At 63.0% G+C, this 16,440-nt stretch overlaps 1 protein-coding gene across 1 annotated transcript in view; it reads right to left on the bottom strand.

The window, feature by feature from the left end:
- CACNA1E (calcium voltage-gated channel subunit alpha1 E) overlaps positions 1-16,440 on the bottom strand; it is a 166,855-nt gene that overhangs the window by 132,647 nt on the left and 17,768 nt on the right. The window contains exon 2 of the mRNA XM_055121224.1: positions 9,361-9,607. Coding sequence (XP_054977199.1) covers positions 9,361-9,581 — 221 coding nt within the window. The 5' untranslated portion in view covers positions 9,582-9,607. The remainder of the gene's footprint in view (positions 1-9,360; positions 9,608-16,440) is intronic.

Here is a 16,440-nt window from a genome sequence, read left to right as displayed (position 1 = left end):
CGGGGGAGGGTCACTGCAGTGCATGCACACGCACACACCACACATGCACACACACGTGCACACATGCACACGCTCATGCATACACCACACGTGCACACACATGTGCACACACAAGCACACACCACACATGCACACACACAAACACATTCACAATGCACACACATACGCACAAACACACATACCACACAACACACATTCACACTCGAAATGCACACACATACACACACGCGCACACACATACACACATACATGCACACACGCGCACACACTCACACACTGCGCACAAACACATGTGCACTCACACACACTCACATGCGCACACACGCACACACACACGCCTCCCCCCGCAGCCACCTTCGCTGCCTCCTTTCCCGCCCTGCAGGGCCGAGGGACCCAGAACACAACCACCTGCCTCCACCCACACCCACACACCCCTGCGCCCCCGCAGCCAAGCCCACCGCCCACCCCGAGCCTGCCCATGGTGGGGTGGGGACCAGGACTCACACCCCCACGGAGGGAGCCGGCGAGACCTTGCGTCTGGGGCGAGGAAGGAGATGCCGACAGCCCCGGGTTCGAGCAGCAGAGACAGACATACGAGCACTCGGGCGCGAGGGCCTGCCCCCCCCGACCCTAAACGCCCCCGCCCAGCACAACACGGAACAGAAATGCACCCCGGGAAGCAGCACAGCCAGCCCAGGGCTAGACGCAGCCACCCTGCCTCCAGCCCCCACCCCCGTCACCAGAGGCCCCGAGACCCCCATGACCAGCTGACCCTGGAGGGCCCCAGGCCCCCCTGCGTCCAGGCAGCCCCACAGTCTCAGCTCACCACACTGAACTGCAGCCCCGGCCCAGCTGGAAAAAAAAATCCCAGGGGTCCCCCCCCACAGACGACCTGAATATCACTTGGGAGGTTCTTCCCCACGCCCTGCCGCACACGCACACACACACACAAAGCATCAACTTAATGATCTGAAACTATCCTAGTGGTGCTGGAGCAACAGCCCAGCGGGGAGGGCATTTGGCTGGCATTTGGCCGGACCCGGGTTCGATCCCCGGTATCTCCCAATGGGTCCCTGAGCACTGCCAGGAGTGACTCCTGAGTGCAGAGCCAGGGGAATCCACGAGCATCGCCAAAACAAAACAAAAAAGATTGTTTTAACGGGGCTGGAGCGATAGCCCAGCGGGGAGGGTGTTTGCCTTGCACGTGGCTGAGCCGGGTTCGACCCCCGGCGGCATCCCATAGGGTCCCCTGAGCACTGCCAGGAGGGATCCCTGAGTGCAGAGCCGGGAGTCAGCCCTGAGCATCGCCGGGTGGGACCCGAATACTGCAAAAACAAACAAACAAACAAAACAATCGAACAAAAACTGTCCTTGGCCACATGAGGCCACGCTAACCACTGGGGCACACGGCCGGATGCCAGGCAGGGAGGGAGGAGAGTGAACGAGCAGCCCGGGGCCTGGGTCTCTCTCCGGCAGCGGGGAGGGGCCTGCACACACATACACACACACACACACACACACACACACACACACACCCTGACTGGCAGCTCCGGGGATACACCACACACACACACACACCCTGACTGGCAGCTCCCGGGATACGCTACACACACACACACACACACACACACACACACACACCCCCGACTGGCAGCTCGGGATACGCTATACACACACACACACACACACACACACACACACCCTGACTGGCAGCTCGGGATACGCTACACACACACACACACACACACACACACACCCTGACTGGCAGCTCGGGATACGCTACACACACACACACACACACACACACCCTGACTGGCAGCTCGGGATACGCTACACACACACACACACACACACACACACACACACACACACACACACACACACACACACACACACACACACACACACACACACACACACACACACACACACACACACACACACACACACACACACACACACACACACACACACCCCCTGACTGGCAGCTCCCGGGATACGCTTCAGCCTGGCTGTCCACCTCCGCCCGCCCGCCCGCCCGCCCGCAGCCCCGCGTGTCTTAGAAACTGGAGTGAGTAACAGTGATTTTGCTTTGAAGAGCTGCGTGGACCCCCGGGGGCAGCCAGCGCGCGGGGGTCGGGGCTGATGTCAGGTTTCATGGCAGGGAGGGGACACGCGCGAGCCCCCGGCTCCTCCCCTGGACGCGGCAGACAAAGGCTCCATCCCCCGTTCCGCTCACACAGCCGCCCCGACTCCGGGGGCCACCTTCCCCGGAGAAAAAACGTCCACCTGTCCCCAGGTGCGGCCCAAGGCCCCGGGGCCCCCGGGGCACGCTGAGATAATGGGCGAGAAAGTACTTTGGCCCGGCAGAAAGCTTCTATAAATGTAAATCCTTATTATTCCCCATTCTTCTCCGGGCACAAAGGGCCGGGCCTGATGTACAGACGCCGACGCCCACCGCCCCCCCAGGAACGCGCCCCGCCCTCCCCCCAATACACACTTAGCGGTTTTGCAACACGTCCCCAAGCCACGGGAGCACGGCCAAGGTTTAAAAGTCGGCCGGGCGTGCATGGGCCGGCATCTCCTTTGGGACAAAGAGAGAGCACTGTGCCGGGAGCACAGGGTCTTAGACACCAGTGAGGGGCCAGCCATTCCCTAGCCAAGAGGGCGGCTGAGTGCACCCCGGTTTCACCCCCCCAGCAATGCAGAGCACCTGGAGGGGGGCAGGAGAGCAGTTCGGGGCTCCCCGCCCCCCCCACACGTCATCTTCCTTTGCTTCTCCCCCTTCTCCGGCCCTCTCCGGGGCGCGCGGGGTCTGGGGCTCTCTCACCTGCAGGGTCAGGATCACCCTGGCGAGGTGGGGCCGTGCCAGGGATGGAACTCTGTGCCTGCAAGACCGACGGGGACCCTTGCACCCCCCCCATGGCCCCTCCCTCCGCTAACCCGGCCCAGGAGTCTGCCCAAGGCTCCTCCGCCCAGATCCTTCCGTGGTCCCGTCTCCCTCACACGTTCCGTCTCCCTCGACCTCGACACTGCCACATCCGCCCCCCACCCCTGTCTCCACGCTCAGGGTCCCTCCTCTCCCCTCCCGAACGGGGCGGGCGAGGGCGGCTGGGCCTGTTCCCGGTTCCATTTCTCTCGGGGGATTTCTCGCTTCAAACACCAGCTGACTGACAGCCTCTGATTGAGACTCTCCCACTCCCCCCCAAAATACCCGTGGCGATCAAGGCAAAAAAGACAAAAATAAAGAAGTATTGAATAAAAAAAAAAAAAAAGAACTGTCGGAGAAGGACACTGAAACGGAACAAACCTACAGGCCCGAAAGAAATTCTATTAAAATGCGCCAACTCGCATCCCAGGTCGGCTCTGCCTCCCAAGGACCTGGGGTCACCCTGCTCAATGGCAGGACCCCGCCCCTTCCTGCACAAGCACAAGATGCAAGCAGACAGGAAGCCCCGCCCACTTCTGCCTGCACAGCCTCCTGACAGGAAGCACCGCCCACTCCTGCATGCACAGCCTCCTGAAAGTCCCGCCCACTTCTGCCCGCACAGCCTCCTGAGGACAGGAAGCCCCTCCCGCTCTTGCCTGCAGAGCCTCCTGCAGATAGGAAGTCCCACCACTCCTGCCTGCACAGCCTCCTGAGGAAGGAAACCCCGCCCACTCCTGCATGCACAGCCTCCTGATGGGAAAGTCCCGCCCACTTCTGCCTGCACAGCCTCCTGAGGACAGGAAGCCCCTCCCGCTCTTGCCTGCAGAGCCTCCTGCAGATAGGAAGTCCCACCCACTCCTGCCTGCACAGCCTCCTGCACCGGCCCCCAAGCACCAGCCCCACATGCTCACAGCCCCCAGGATCCTGTGAAACGCCCTCGGCAGCCCCTGCTCCCACAGCCAGCTGTGTCCCCCCCTCCTCCTGGGGGGTCCCCTACAAGGACCCCCTTGGAAACCACCTGCTGGGTGAGCCCGCCCTGCCCGGGAGAGGACTTCTGGGAGCCCTGTTTGAAGCAAAGTGGCCCTGAGGCAGGTGAAGGGAGGAAGGACAGGGTGGCCAATGGGGTAGCACAAGGGGTGTGCACTGAGTCCCTGCCCTTGGCCACGCCAAGCCCCGCGGCCTGCTGGGAAGAGGGTGGGGTGCAGGGCGGGGTCGAGCATCGGCCCCCATGCAAAGTGGGGTCTGAGGGAGACAAATTCAGGGGGGAAAGGACAGAAATCAGCCCCCTCCCCAGGCTGAGTCCTGGGCCATCGGCCTCACGCCGCCGCCCAGGGCGGGGGTCCCGGGCACTCCCGGCATGCAGCGAGCACAGAGAGGCCCAGAGGCCGGCCGGGTGACACTCCGCTCAGCTGGGGACAGCCGGCGTCAGGCCCGGCCACACCACACGGCCTGGACACGCCCCCCAGCCCGGCCCCGCCCACTTCTCTTTATTTGCGGGGGCGGGGGGGTGAGGGGGGGCTCAGAGCTCGGGCTGAGTCCCGGCTCTGCACTCAGGGTCACTCCTGGCAGGGCTGGGGGACCCTGTGGGGAGCCAGGCCAGCGCCCTCCCCGCTGCCCACAGCTCTGGCCTGCCCTGCCCACTGCTGCCCCACCCCCATAGCAGAGCTCCCCAAATTCACGTGGGTCCAGACGGCTCAGGAAGGCTCCTGGGGCGCCCCCCCCCCATGCCGGATGCCACACGCTGGCCCTGGGCACCCCTGGGCAGGGCTCTGGCCAGGGATCAAACCCGGGCTGTCAGCATGCTCATTAGCCCCGGGGCCGGCAGGGGCCAAGTGACAATTAGCGGCTTGGGGCTTGGGTCCCTGCTGGCCCATCACTAATTCATGGGGCCGCCCTGGAGGGAGCCGCCAGAAGCTGCCTACAGAGCTCACCTGCCGCTGACAGCGGTGGAGGCCCAGGCGGCCCGCAGGGACAGGTGGCAGCTGGCGGGCGGACGGACGCACCCCCAGAGACTTAGGGGGGAGGGGCTTCCAGGCCTCGCTCTGCTCGGGCCCACTCGGGCCCAAGGATTCAAGAAGCAAACAGGGCTTGTGCGGAGGGCTCTGCGGGGGCGTGAGCTCAGATGAGCAAGTGTGCGGTGTGTGAGTGTGTGTGTGCGGGTGTGAGTGTGCAGGCATACGTGAGAACGTGTGTGCAAGGGGGGTGTGAGTGTGTGTGCTGGTGCGTGTGTGCGGGTGTGTGTGTGTTTGTGCAGGTGTGTGTGAGTTGTGTGCTGGTGTGTGAGGGTGTGTGTGCAGGTGTGTGTGTGCAGGCGTATGTGAGAACGTGTGTGCAAGGGGGGGTGTGAGTGTGTGTGCTGGTGTGTGCGTGCGGGTGTGTGAGTGTGTGTTTGTGCAGGTGTGTGCTGGTGTGTGTGCAGGTGTGAGTGTGTGTTTGTGCAGGTGTGTGTGAGTGTGTGTGCTGGTGTGTGTGTGAGTGTGTGCTGGTGTGTGTGTGCAGGCGTACATGAGAATGTGTGTGCAAGGGGGGGTGTGAGTGTGTGTGTGTGGTGCCCTGTGTGTAGGGGGGTGGTATGTGAGAGGGAGAGGGTGTGTGTGTATCTGTACGAGTGCCTATCAGTGTATGTGTACGTGTGTACAAAGGTAGGATTATGCGTCTGCGTGTGTGTGTGGATTGTATCAGTGCACATCTGAGCATATGAGTGAGAGTACGTGTGTGTCTAGGAGTGTGTCTAAACGTGCATGTGTGTGTGTGGTATATGTATGAGTGTGACAGTTTCGGTGCTTATGTGCAAATGTGTGTAGAAGAATGCGTATGCATGTGTGCGTGCTTTAATATATGTGAGTGTGTGTGAGAAAGTGTGAGTGTATAAGAGTGTATGTGCGTGTGCATGTGTGTGACAGTGTGTGTAGGGGAATTTCATGAGTGTGCATGTGTGTATATGCATGTGAATATGAATGTATGTGCATGCGTGTATGTGTGTGAATGAGTGTGCATGAGTGTGTAGATGAGAGCTTATGTGCATGAGTGTGTGGCACATGAGTGTTTATATATGTGTGAATGTGTGTGCATAATTATGTGAGTGTGAATGAGTGTGTCTGTGAATATGTGCATGTGTGTGAGGGTGTGTGCCAGAGTGTGTGTATGGTGTGTGTGTGCCTGTTTGAGAATGTGTGCATAAGTGTGTGTGCATGAGTGTGGGGGTGTCAGTGTGTGTGAATGTGAGTGTGTGTGTGCATGAGTATGTGTGTAAAGTATTTGTGCGCGTGATGAGTATGTGTGCATGCATGTGTGCATGAGTATGTGTGTGTAAAGTATGTGTGCGCGTGATGAGTATGTATATGAGTATGTGTGAGTATGCATGTGTATATGAGTGCATGTCCATGTGAATGAGTATATGCATGTGTGTGCATGAGTATGTGTGCACGAGTGTGAGTATGTGAGTATGTGTGTGAGTGTGTGCATGAATATGTGTGAATATGTGTGTAAGTATGCATGAGTATATGTACGGTGTGTATTATGTGTGAGTATATGTGTGTGTGAGTGCATGAGTATCTGTGTGAGTGTGTGAGTATGTGTATGAGTGTGTATGTGTGTGAGTGTGTATGTGTGTATATGTGAGTTTATGTACGTGTGTGTGGTGTGTATGTGTGTGATGTGTGTGAGAGTGTGTGTGTTTGTGTGTGTGGTGTGTGTGCATGAGTATGTGTGAGTATGTGTGTGGTGTGTATGTGTGTGTGTATGTGAGTGTGGGGAGGGCCCACAGCACCGTGTCTGTCCTACATTCCTTCTCTTCACTCGCAGGAAGGACACTCCCCTTGACTCATGCACAGCCGTGAAGGGCAGCTGGGCCGCTGGACGTGGGGGACGCCGGGTGTCCCCTTCTCAGGGAAGCCGCGGACCCTGAGCTGCGAGCGGCTGCAGTACCGGGAGGCGGCCGCCAGGGGGAGCCAGGAAACAGGAGAAAACGCTCTGGAGGGCCAGTGGGGCGAGACCAGCGGGCACAGACACCAGGGGGCGCTGTGAGCCCCGTCTTCCTCCAAGGGGTCGCCAGGGGCGAAAGTCTAGGGTGTGCAAATGCCTGGCGAGGGGGTGAGGGGTGGGCTCACTGCCCCCGGCCCGGCACACGGCGTGGACGTGACGGGCGGCAGCTCTGGAGGACACGGCCAGCCCGGGGACAGCCCCAGGGGAGCCGGCCCGGGTCCCCGACACCCCCCAGGTCAGGCTCCTGCCCGCCCCCCTCGCGGGCACCACGCAGGGACCCCCGACGCAGGCCAGGGAGGTGCCCGAGCCTCTGGCCACTGCCTCCCACACTCCCTAGTAGCGAGGGCCAGTGACATCACGGAGGTGGGGGAGGGGCAGGCGGGTCTCAGGGCCAGCCTAGTGGGGGCGCAGGTATGAAAATGGGGGGGGGGCTTGCACTGAAAACGCATATTCCGGACCCGGAGCGACAGCACAGTGGGGAGGGCGTCGGCCTGGCACGCGGCAGACCCGGGTTCAATCCCCGGCATCCCCTAGGGTCCCCCGAGCACTGCCAGGAGTGATCCCTGAGCACAGAGCCGGGAGTCAGCCCTGAGCATCGCCGGGTGGGACCCAAAAAGGCAAAAGAAAAAAAATGCATGTGTACGTGCATGCATGTGTGCACGTGTGTGTCTGTGCATGTGTGTATATGTATGACAGGTGCAGTGGGGGAGGGTGCTTGCCTGGCACACGGCCGACACGGGTTTCATCCCGTGTCCCCTAGGGTCCCCCAAGCACCACCAGGAGTGATTCCTGAGCACAGAGCCGGGAGTCAGCCCTGAGCATTGCTGGGTGGGACCCAAAAAGCCAAAAGAAAAGGGGCTGGAGCGAGAGCACAGCGGGGAGGGGCGTTTGCCTGGCACGCGGCCGACCCGGGTTCGATCCCCGGCATCCCCTAGGGTCCCCCCAGCACCGCCAGGAGTGATTCCTGAGCACAGAGCCGGGAGTCAGCCCCGAGCACCGCCGGGTGGGACCCAAAAAGAAACAAGTGAAGACACGCCTGTTCCGTGCCGGGATTCCCGTGATGGGAACACGGGGTCCCCCTCGGTGGTGCCGGAAGTGCCATGCCCTCGGACAGGGCAGACACACTCAGTGCCCCTCTCTGGTGGCCGAGTGCGCCGTCCCCTCAATTCAACCACGGGAGAAATGGCAGGCAGGTGGGGGCGAGGAGCAGGGTCTGTTCCCTTCTGTCCACTGGGCAGGGGTGGGGGGGGTGCGGGGGGCGGGTGCCGAGTCCCGGGGTCCTGCAGGGTGGTGGTGTGGGGGGCTGGCGGGAGGGTGTGCTGGTTTTTGGGGGGGAGTCCGGCCTGCCCCTGGGCCTGCAGGCGGGTGTGTGGGGCTCAGGGGTGGAGGTCTGGCAGGTCGGTGGGGGGTGGGCAGGGGTGGGTGCTGGGTCTGGGAGTCCTGCAGGTGGGGGGGGGCGAGTGTGCAGGGGGCAGGGCTGGGGTCCGTCCAGAGGCAGGGTGGGCATGTCCATGGCGGGTGCTGGGTCTGGGGTCGGGGTCGGGGTGGGTGCTGGGCCGGTGGTCAGGGGTCTGGGGTCAGCCCAGGGGCTGGGGCGGGTACTGGGCCCAGGGTCCAGTGAGTCTGTCCAGCTCTGTCCCGGGTCCAGGCAGGGTCTTCCCCGGGTCTGTAGGGGGGGGGGAGAGTGTCTGCCTTGGTGGGGGGGTGGGGGGTCTAAGGGGTCTGTCCAGGGTCCGGGTGGGGTCTGTCCCAGGTCTTCAGGTGGGGGGAGGGTGTCTGCCCTGGTCCGGGGGGGTCTAGGGGGTCTGTCCGGGGTCGGGGCGGGTGCTTGGCCAGGTCTGGCTAGGCAGGGTGGGGGTCTGGGCCCGGGGGTCGGGGGTGGGGGTCTGCCCGGAATCCCGGCGGGGGTCGGGGTCGCCCGGGGGCCGGGGGCTGGCGCGGGTCCGGGGAGTCTGTCTGTCCGGGGGTCCCGGCGGGGAGGGAGGGGTGTCCCACGGGAGCGGGGGTCGCGGGGGGGGTGGGGGGCCCTACTCACTCCCACTCGCGCCGGCGCGCCTGCGGGGGTCCTGGCGGGGACGGGGGTCGCGGGGGGGGGGGTCCCGGCGGGGGTGGCGGGGGGGGGCCCCTACTCACTCCCACTCGCGCCCGCGCGCCTGCCGGGGGTCCCGGCGGGGGTGGGGGGTCCCGCGGGGGCGGGGGTCGCGGGGGGCGGGGTTCTCGGCGGGGGGGTGGTCCCAGCAGGGGCGGGGGTCCCGGCGGGAGGGGTCGCGGGGGGTCCCGGCGGGGGCGGGGGTCGCGGGGGCCAAGGTCGCGGGGGACCCTACTCACTCCCACTCGCGCCGGCGCGCCTGCGGGGGGTCCCGCGTGGGCGGGGGTCGCGGGGGGCGGTCCCGGTGGGGGGTCCCGCGGTGGGGGTCGCGGGGAGGTCGCGGAGGGCCCCTACTCACTCCCACTCGCGCCGGCGCGCCTGCGGGGTGCTCTGCAGCTTGTGCGCCTGGTGCGCGCGGACCACGTCGCGCTGCTCCACGAGGCCCCCGCGCCGGCGCCGCATCACGTCAGGGCTGAGCGCGCCTTCGGCCTCCGCGTGCGCCGGGCTCAGCGCGGGCCGGGGGCTCGCGACCCCTGGCTCAGGGCTGTCCGCCGCGGGGCAGGGGCTCAGTCCGCGCATGTCGGGGACCACCGCGGGGCATCGCTCTGCAGAGGAGAGACGGGTGGGCGGGGGGCGGGGTCAGGGGCACGGGGCAGGGGGACGGGGCAGGGGGACGGGACAGGGGGACGGGGGACAGGACAGGGGACAGGGGTCAGGGCAGGGGGATGGGACAAGGGGACAGAGGGACAGGGCAGGGGGACAGGGGGACGGGATGGGGGACAGGGGTCAGGGCAGGGGCACAGGGCAGGGGGACAGGACAGGGGGACAAGGGGACAGGGGGACGGGTCAGGACAGGGGGATGGGACAAGGGGACAGGGTGACAGGGCAGGGGGGCAGGGGAGGGGGACAGGTAAGGGTGACAGGGCAGGGGGACAGGGCAGAGGCACAGGGCAGGGGGACAGGGGAGGGGGACAGGACAGGGGACAAGGGGACAGGGGGACAGGGCAGGGGGACAGGGCAGGGGGACAGGGCAGGGGGACAGGACAGGGGGACAGGACAGGGGGACAGGGCAGGGGGGCAGGGGGACGGGGGGACAGGGGACAGGGCAGGGGGCGGGGGGCGACAATGGGGCACAGGGCAGCGCAGGGGGGACGGGTCAGGGGCACAAGGGAGACAAGAGAACACGTTAATATCCTGCACCACCGGCCGGCCGCCAGCAGGGGGCGCCGCGCGGGACCCAGAATGGGGGTGTGGGGGCGGCAGCGCCACCCTCAGAGGCTCTGTCCACTCGGCCGCGCCCAGCGCCCAGGGCCAGGTTACGGGGGTGCCCCGGGGCCCTGATGCGGGAGACGAGGGGAAGCCCCAGATCTCTAGCCCCCGCCCCCCGCCGGGCCGTCCGAGGGGGTCCACGTACGCCCCTGCAGCCCCCAGCAGCCCCCCGCACACCCCTAGGGGGCGCTGCCTGCCCACTCCAGGCCGACAGTGGGTGAGTTTTTTCCCCTCTGGAAAGGGGGAGCCCCCAGGGACTGGCACCAACCACCTCGGTGGGGTCCCCGCCTGCCGCCCCCCCACCCCCAGCCCCTCCAGCCCCCCCCTCCCCCTTGGGGGAGGGGCTAGCTCTTTAGAGACAGGGGAGGCGTCAGGTCACACCCGGAGGGTTACTCCAGCTCTGCACTCGGGAATCTCTCCTGGTGGTGCTCAGGGGACTCTAGGGGATGCCGGGGATCGAACCCGGGTCAGCCGCGTGCAAGGCCAACGCCCTCCCTCCCCGCTGTGCTGTCTCTCAGCCCCTGATCTATCTCATTTCTATTTTGGAGGGGGCTAGTGATGCTCAGGGCTGACTCCTGGCTCTGTGCTCAGGGCTGACTCCCGGCTCTGTGCTCAGGGCTGACTCCTGACTCTGTGCTCAGGGCTGACTCCTGGCTCTGTGCTCAGGGCTGACTCCTGGCTCTGTGCTCAGGAATCACTCCTGGCTCTGTGCTCAGGGCTGACTCCTGCGTCTGTGCTCAGGAATCACTCCTGGTGGTACTCGGGGGACCCTATGGGATGATGCCGGGGATAGAACCCGGGTTGGCGTGTGCCAGGCAAATGCCCTCCCCGCCGTCCTACCCCTTCTACCCCCTGGGCTGCTGGTGCCACCCTAGGTTCTCCGTGGCCCGGGACTGGCTCAGGGGGTCTGGACGGAGCCCGGCAGTTGGGCGGGTTCCGGGAGTGCTCCCTGCATTATGAGAGTGCTCCCTGCCCAGCCCAACACCAGTCCAAGCTGACATTCCCCCTTCCGGGAGCACCCACCTCCTCCCCCGAGCCCCCCAGCCCCCAGCTCCTGACGGGGGGTAGGGGGGCTTCCCCCGGCAAGAGACACTCGGCTCGCTCCAGTCCCCGCTGGACCCCACCGGCAGCGGGGGGAACGCACCCCGGCTCAGGCAACGGCTTTCACGCAGCCACCAATTTCACACACATCGAAATGTGGAATGATCTCCCCGTTCCCCGCAGGGCCCCTGAGCCACGAGCCTCCCACGACCGGGGCTGCCGGCTTCTGGGGAGCCGGAACCACGTCCAGCACGGACGGCCGGACCCTGCAGGCGCCCACCCACCCTTCCCCGACGATCTGACGGCCCCTTTGCCCCCAGAGGTCGGGGTGGGGGGTCCTGCTTCTCTCCAGCGACGGGGGTGGGTGGGGGGAGACAGCGGGCGCCCGGGGTGTCCAGGAGGTCAGCTGACTCATCCCACGCCCTCCCCTGGGCACCGACCAGGACCCACTTCCTGCAGCCCCCCTCCCCAAAACCCACTTCCTCTCCCAACGCCCCATCAGGGTCACGTGACCAGCCCAGCCACGGGGCTCTGAGGGGAGGCAGGGCACCGACTGCATCCCTAATATGACCGTTTTCACAGATTTTTTGTGTTTTTTTTCCTTTTTGGGTCCCACCCGGCGATGCTCAAGGCTGACTCCTGGCTCTGCACTCAGGAATTACTCCTGGCAGTGCTCAGGGGACCCTATGGGATGCCAGGAATCGAACCCGGGTCGGCCGTGTGCAAGGCAAACGCCCTCCCCACTAGCACAGACCCTGATCTATCTCATTTCTTTTTTTGTTTGTTTGTATGTTTTTTTTTTCTTTTTGGGTCCCACCCGGAGATGCTCAGGGCTGACTCCTGGCTCTGCACTCAGGAATCACTCCTGGCGGTGCTCAGGGGACCCTAGGGGATGCCAGGGATCGAACCCGGGTCGGCCGTGTGCAAGACAAACGCCCTCCCCGCTGTGCTATCGCTCCAGCCCCCTTTTTCACAGATTTACTCAGTGCGAGGGACATCCATGGGGGAGGGGGGCGGCCTCGCTCCTCTGTGGGGGTCCCCATCCCCAAAGCTCCAGGCTGTCCCTCCCCCCGCCCCGCCGAGGCTGTGGCTGTTGGGGAGACGGTCTCGTTGGTTGGTGCTCGCCGGTGCTTGGTGGTCCCTCACAGCCCCCGGGAGGACGGAGACCGCCGGGGACCCACCGGGCACGGTTCTGTCCGTCCTAAGGCGCAGTCTTGCCCGGGGCCTTTTGGGGGGTTTCCCTGACACTGCCGTGGACCCGAGGGCACCAACACCCACTTGGATGAGCATCTCGGTGCCACTGGAGCAAATGCCCCGCGGTGGAACAGCTGGACCAGCCACGTGGCAGTTTCCATTTTCCCTAAAGAGTCTCTACACGCCAAACCTCACTGCTCCCCCCACCCTCGTCGCTCCCTTTTTTTTTTGTTTTGGCTTTTTGGGTCCCACCCGGCGATGCTCAGGGCTGACTCCTGGCACAGTGCTCAGGGATCATTCCTGGCGGTGCTCGGGGGGACCCTATGGGATGCCAGGGATAGAACCCGGGTTGGTCGCATGCCAGGCCAACGCCCTCCCCGCTGTGCTCCGACCCCGCACTAAGCTCCCTCTACCGGCTCCTGAGGAAGGATTTCCAGCCGGAATGGCCCTGAGGTTCTCGGCTGCGGCTGGTGCTACCTGCTGTGTGACCACTGCCGCAGGGTCTCAATAAAACAAAACCAAAACACAGGCTGCCCCCAGGAGGGCCCTGAGTCCCGCCCCGGGCATGGCCCCTAGCCGGAGGTCTTGCACACGGACCCCCCCACCCCCACCTGTGTGAAGGGAACAGCCACGAGCCGGGCACCATGGATGAAAATGCACACACACACACACACTCACAAACACACACACTCACACACACACACTCACAAACACACACACACACTCACGAGCACCCGCCTCCCCCTTGGGTTGTCACACTCTGTCACCAAGGAAAGCCGGAAGTTCAGACAAGCGCTCAGCAAAGGCTCGGGGGTCGCCAGGGATTGGCTGATCAGAGCGGGGGGGGGGGGGGGCTCTGGATCGAGAGGGAAGAGGGAATCCATCCTGCAACGCAGCCGACCCGGGTTCGATCCCCGGCATCCCCTAGGGTCCCCCGAGCACCGCTAGGAGGGATTCCTGAGCACAGAGCTAGGAGTCAGCCCTGAGCATAGCCGGGTGGGACCCAGGGGAAAAAACAACTGAGTTCATGATAAAAGCAGACTGACGGGTCCTGAGAGAATATCGCCTGCCGCGAGGTGTGAGAGTGAAACGCAGAACCACCTGGGAGTGATGATGCTTCCTGCACGCGCACACACACACACACACACACACACACACCCCAAACATAGACACACACACCACACACAACACACATCAAACACAGACACACACAGACCACACATCACACAAACACAGACAACACAGACCACACACCACACACACATCACACAAACACATACCACACAAACACACAACATACCACACACACCAGACACACAGACACACACACAGACGCACACCACACACACCACACAAAGACAGACACACCACACAAAAAGATACACACCACGCAAACACAGACACACACATCACACACATCACACACCACAGACACACACACCACACACCACAGACACACACCACACAGACACACACACCAAACACACACACCACACAAACACAGACACATACACCACACACCACACAGACACACACACCACACAAACAGACACACACACCACACACACCACACACCACACAAACACAGACACAAACAGACCACACAAACACACACACCACACACACATCACACAAACACACACACCAGACACACTACACAAACAGACACACAGGCACACACACAGACACACTACACAAACACAGACACATCACACACACACCACACACACCACACAAATACAGACACACACAGACCACACAGACCACACACCACACACACACATCACACAAACACATACCACACAAACACACACCACACCACACACACCAGACACACACAGACACACACACAAACAGACGCACACCACACAAACACAGACACACAAACACAGACACACACAGCACAAAAACACACACCAGACAGACACACACACCACACAGACACACATATCACACAAACAGACATACCACACACACATCACACAAACACAGACACACACAGACCACGGGTGCCAGAAGCCCCACGCAGCCGGCTCACTGGCTAGGACGGCCCCCAAGGCCAGGCTGGTCCTGTGGCCCCGCACTGCGGGTCAGCACCACACCCTCAGGCCCTCGCGCTGAACTGCCAGAGCACTGCCTCCCTCGAAAGAGGAGTCACCTGCGTGCGACTGTCCCCAACGCTCCAGGGCCTGCTCTGGGCTCCGGCCTCCCTGGTCGGGACGCACCATCCTCCATGCCAGAACCTTCCCTGGCTCCACCCGGCCACCACCCACCCCACCCGGGTGCCTCCCGGGCGCCAAACCCCAGCAGGAGAGGAGAGAGAGGACACAACGCAGAGAGCTCGAGAACAGTCACCGACCCCGAGTGTGTGGAACCACAACCTGCATGGAGCCAACAGTGACACCTGAACCCACCCACCCAGGCCAGGCCCCCTGGAGGAGCCGGAGGAGAAAGGGAGGGAGCCAGAAGCTGTGGCAGATATGGTGGAATATTACGCAGCTGTAAAGAGGACACGATGGTGCAACCTGCCGACACAGGGACAGAGATAGGGGCCAGGACGCTGAGTGACGCCAGCCACACTGAGCAAGTCTCTTCCGGAGGGGTGAGAGGGACACTGCAGGCAGCGACAAAGGGCCCGAGGCAGCATGCTGGAGACTCGGTCCAGAGGGCAGGAGGCTGGGGGGCCTTTGGGACTCTGGAGGGACTTGGGTCCTCTGGCGATTGGCTCTACTCAGGCACCCATTCAGAGTTTTGTAAGCCAGCAAATAAATAGATAATAATAAATAGATAATAAATAAATAATAAATAAAAAACAATAACTAATAGGGTTTTTTTAATGATGAGACCTGCTATCTGCCATTTCCTACCGGCCAGGAGATTCAGGGCACACTGCGAACATCCCCTGCCTCAGTTTCCCCATTTGTAAAATAGGGTTCAAAGCATGCCTACACCACAGAACTGCCATTGAGATGTTAAGATGGGAATGGCCAGGCGGGCTAGAGTGAAAGCACAGCGGGGAGGGTGTTGGCCTTGCATGCGGCCAACCCGGGTTCAATTGCCAGCATCCCATAGGGTCCCCTGGAGCACCGCCAGGAGTGATTCCTGAGTGCAGAGCCAGGAGTAGCCCTGAGCATCGCCGGGTGGGACCCAAAAAGCAAAAATATAAATAAATAACATTAAAAAATGAGAGCGAGGGAGAGAGAGAAAAAAGGAGAGGAGGAGGGAGGAAGAGAGAGAGGGGGAGAGAAAGGGAAAGAGAGAGGGGGGAGAGAGGGAGGGAGAGAGAGGGAGAGATACAGAGGGAGAGAGAGGGAGAGAGGGAGAAAGGAGACGGAGAGAGGGAGAGAGAGGAGAGAGAGGGAGGGAGAGAAGTAGAGAGAGGGAGGGAGGGAGAGGGAGAAAGAGAGGGAGAGAGGGAGAGAGAGGGAGGGAGAGAGGGAGAGGGAGGGAGGGAGAGAGAGAGGGAGAGAGGGAGAGGGAGAGAGGTAGAGAGAGGGAGGGAGAGAGAGGGAGAAAGAGAGGGAGAGAGAGGGAGAGGAAGGGAGAGGGAGGGAGGGAGGGAGGGAGGGAGAGGAAGGGAGAGGGAGAGAGGAAGGGAGAGAGAGGGAGAGAGGGAGGGAGGGGGAGAGAGAGAGAGAGGGAGAGAGGGAGGGAGGGAGAGGGAGGGAGGGAGAGGGAGGGAGAGGGAAGGAGAAGGAGGGAGGGAGAGAGGGAGAGGAAGAGGGAGAGAGGGAGGGAGGGAGAGGGAGGGGGAGGGAGGGAGAGGAAGAGGGAGGGCGCCACACCAGCGGGTGAGGTCCCGAGCAGCTGCCCAGCGGGTGAGGGTCCCGGCTGTGCCCTGCGCCCTGCAGAGCATCTCAGCCCCATCCCTGCCCACCACCCCCGCGTCTGGTCTGCAGCCCTCCGGGACGCCCCTTCCCCCTCCACCCAATGC

This window comes from Sorex araneus, chromosome X, assembly GCF_027595985.1.
Source record: "Sorex araneus isolate mSorAra2 chromosome X, mSorAra2.pri, whole genome shotgun sequence".
Taxonomy (NCBI): domain Eukaryota; kingdom Metazoa; phylum Chordata; class Mammalia; order Eulipotyphla; family Soricidae; genus Sorex; species Sorex araneus.
Note: the sequence above shows the minus strand (reverse complement) of the source record. Positions and strands in the feature narration are given on the sequence as shown.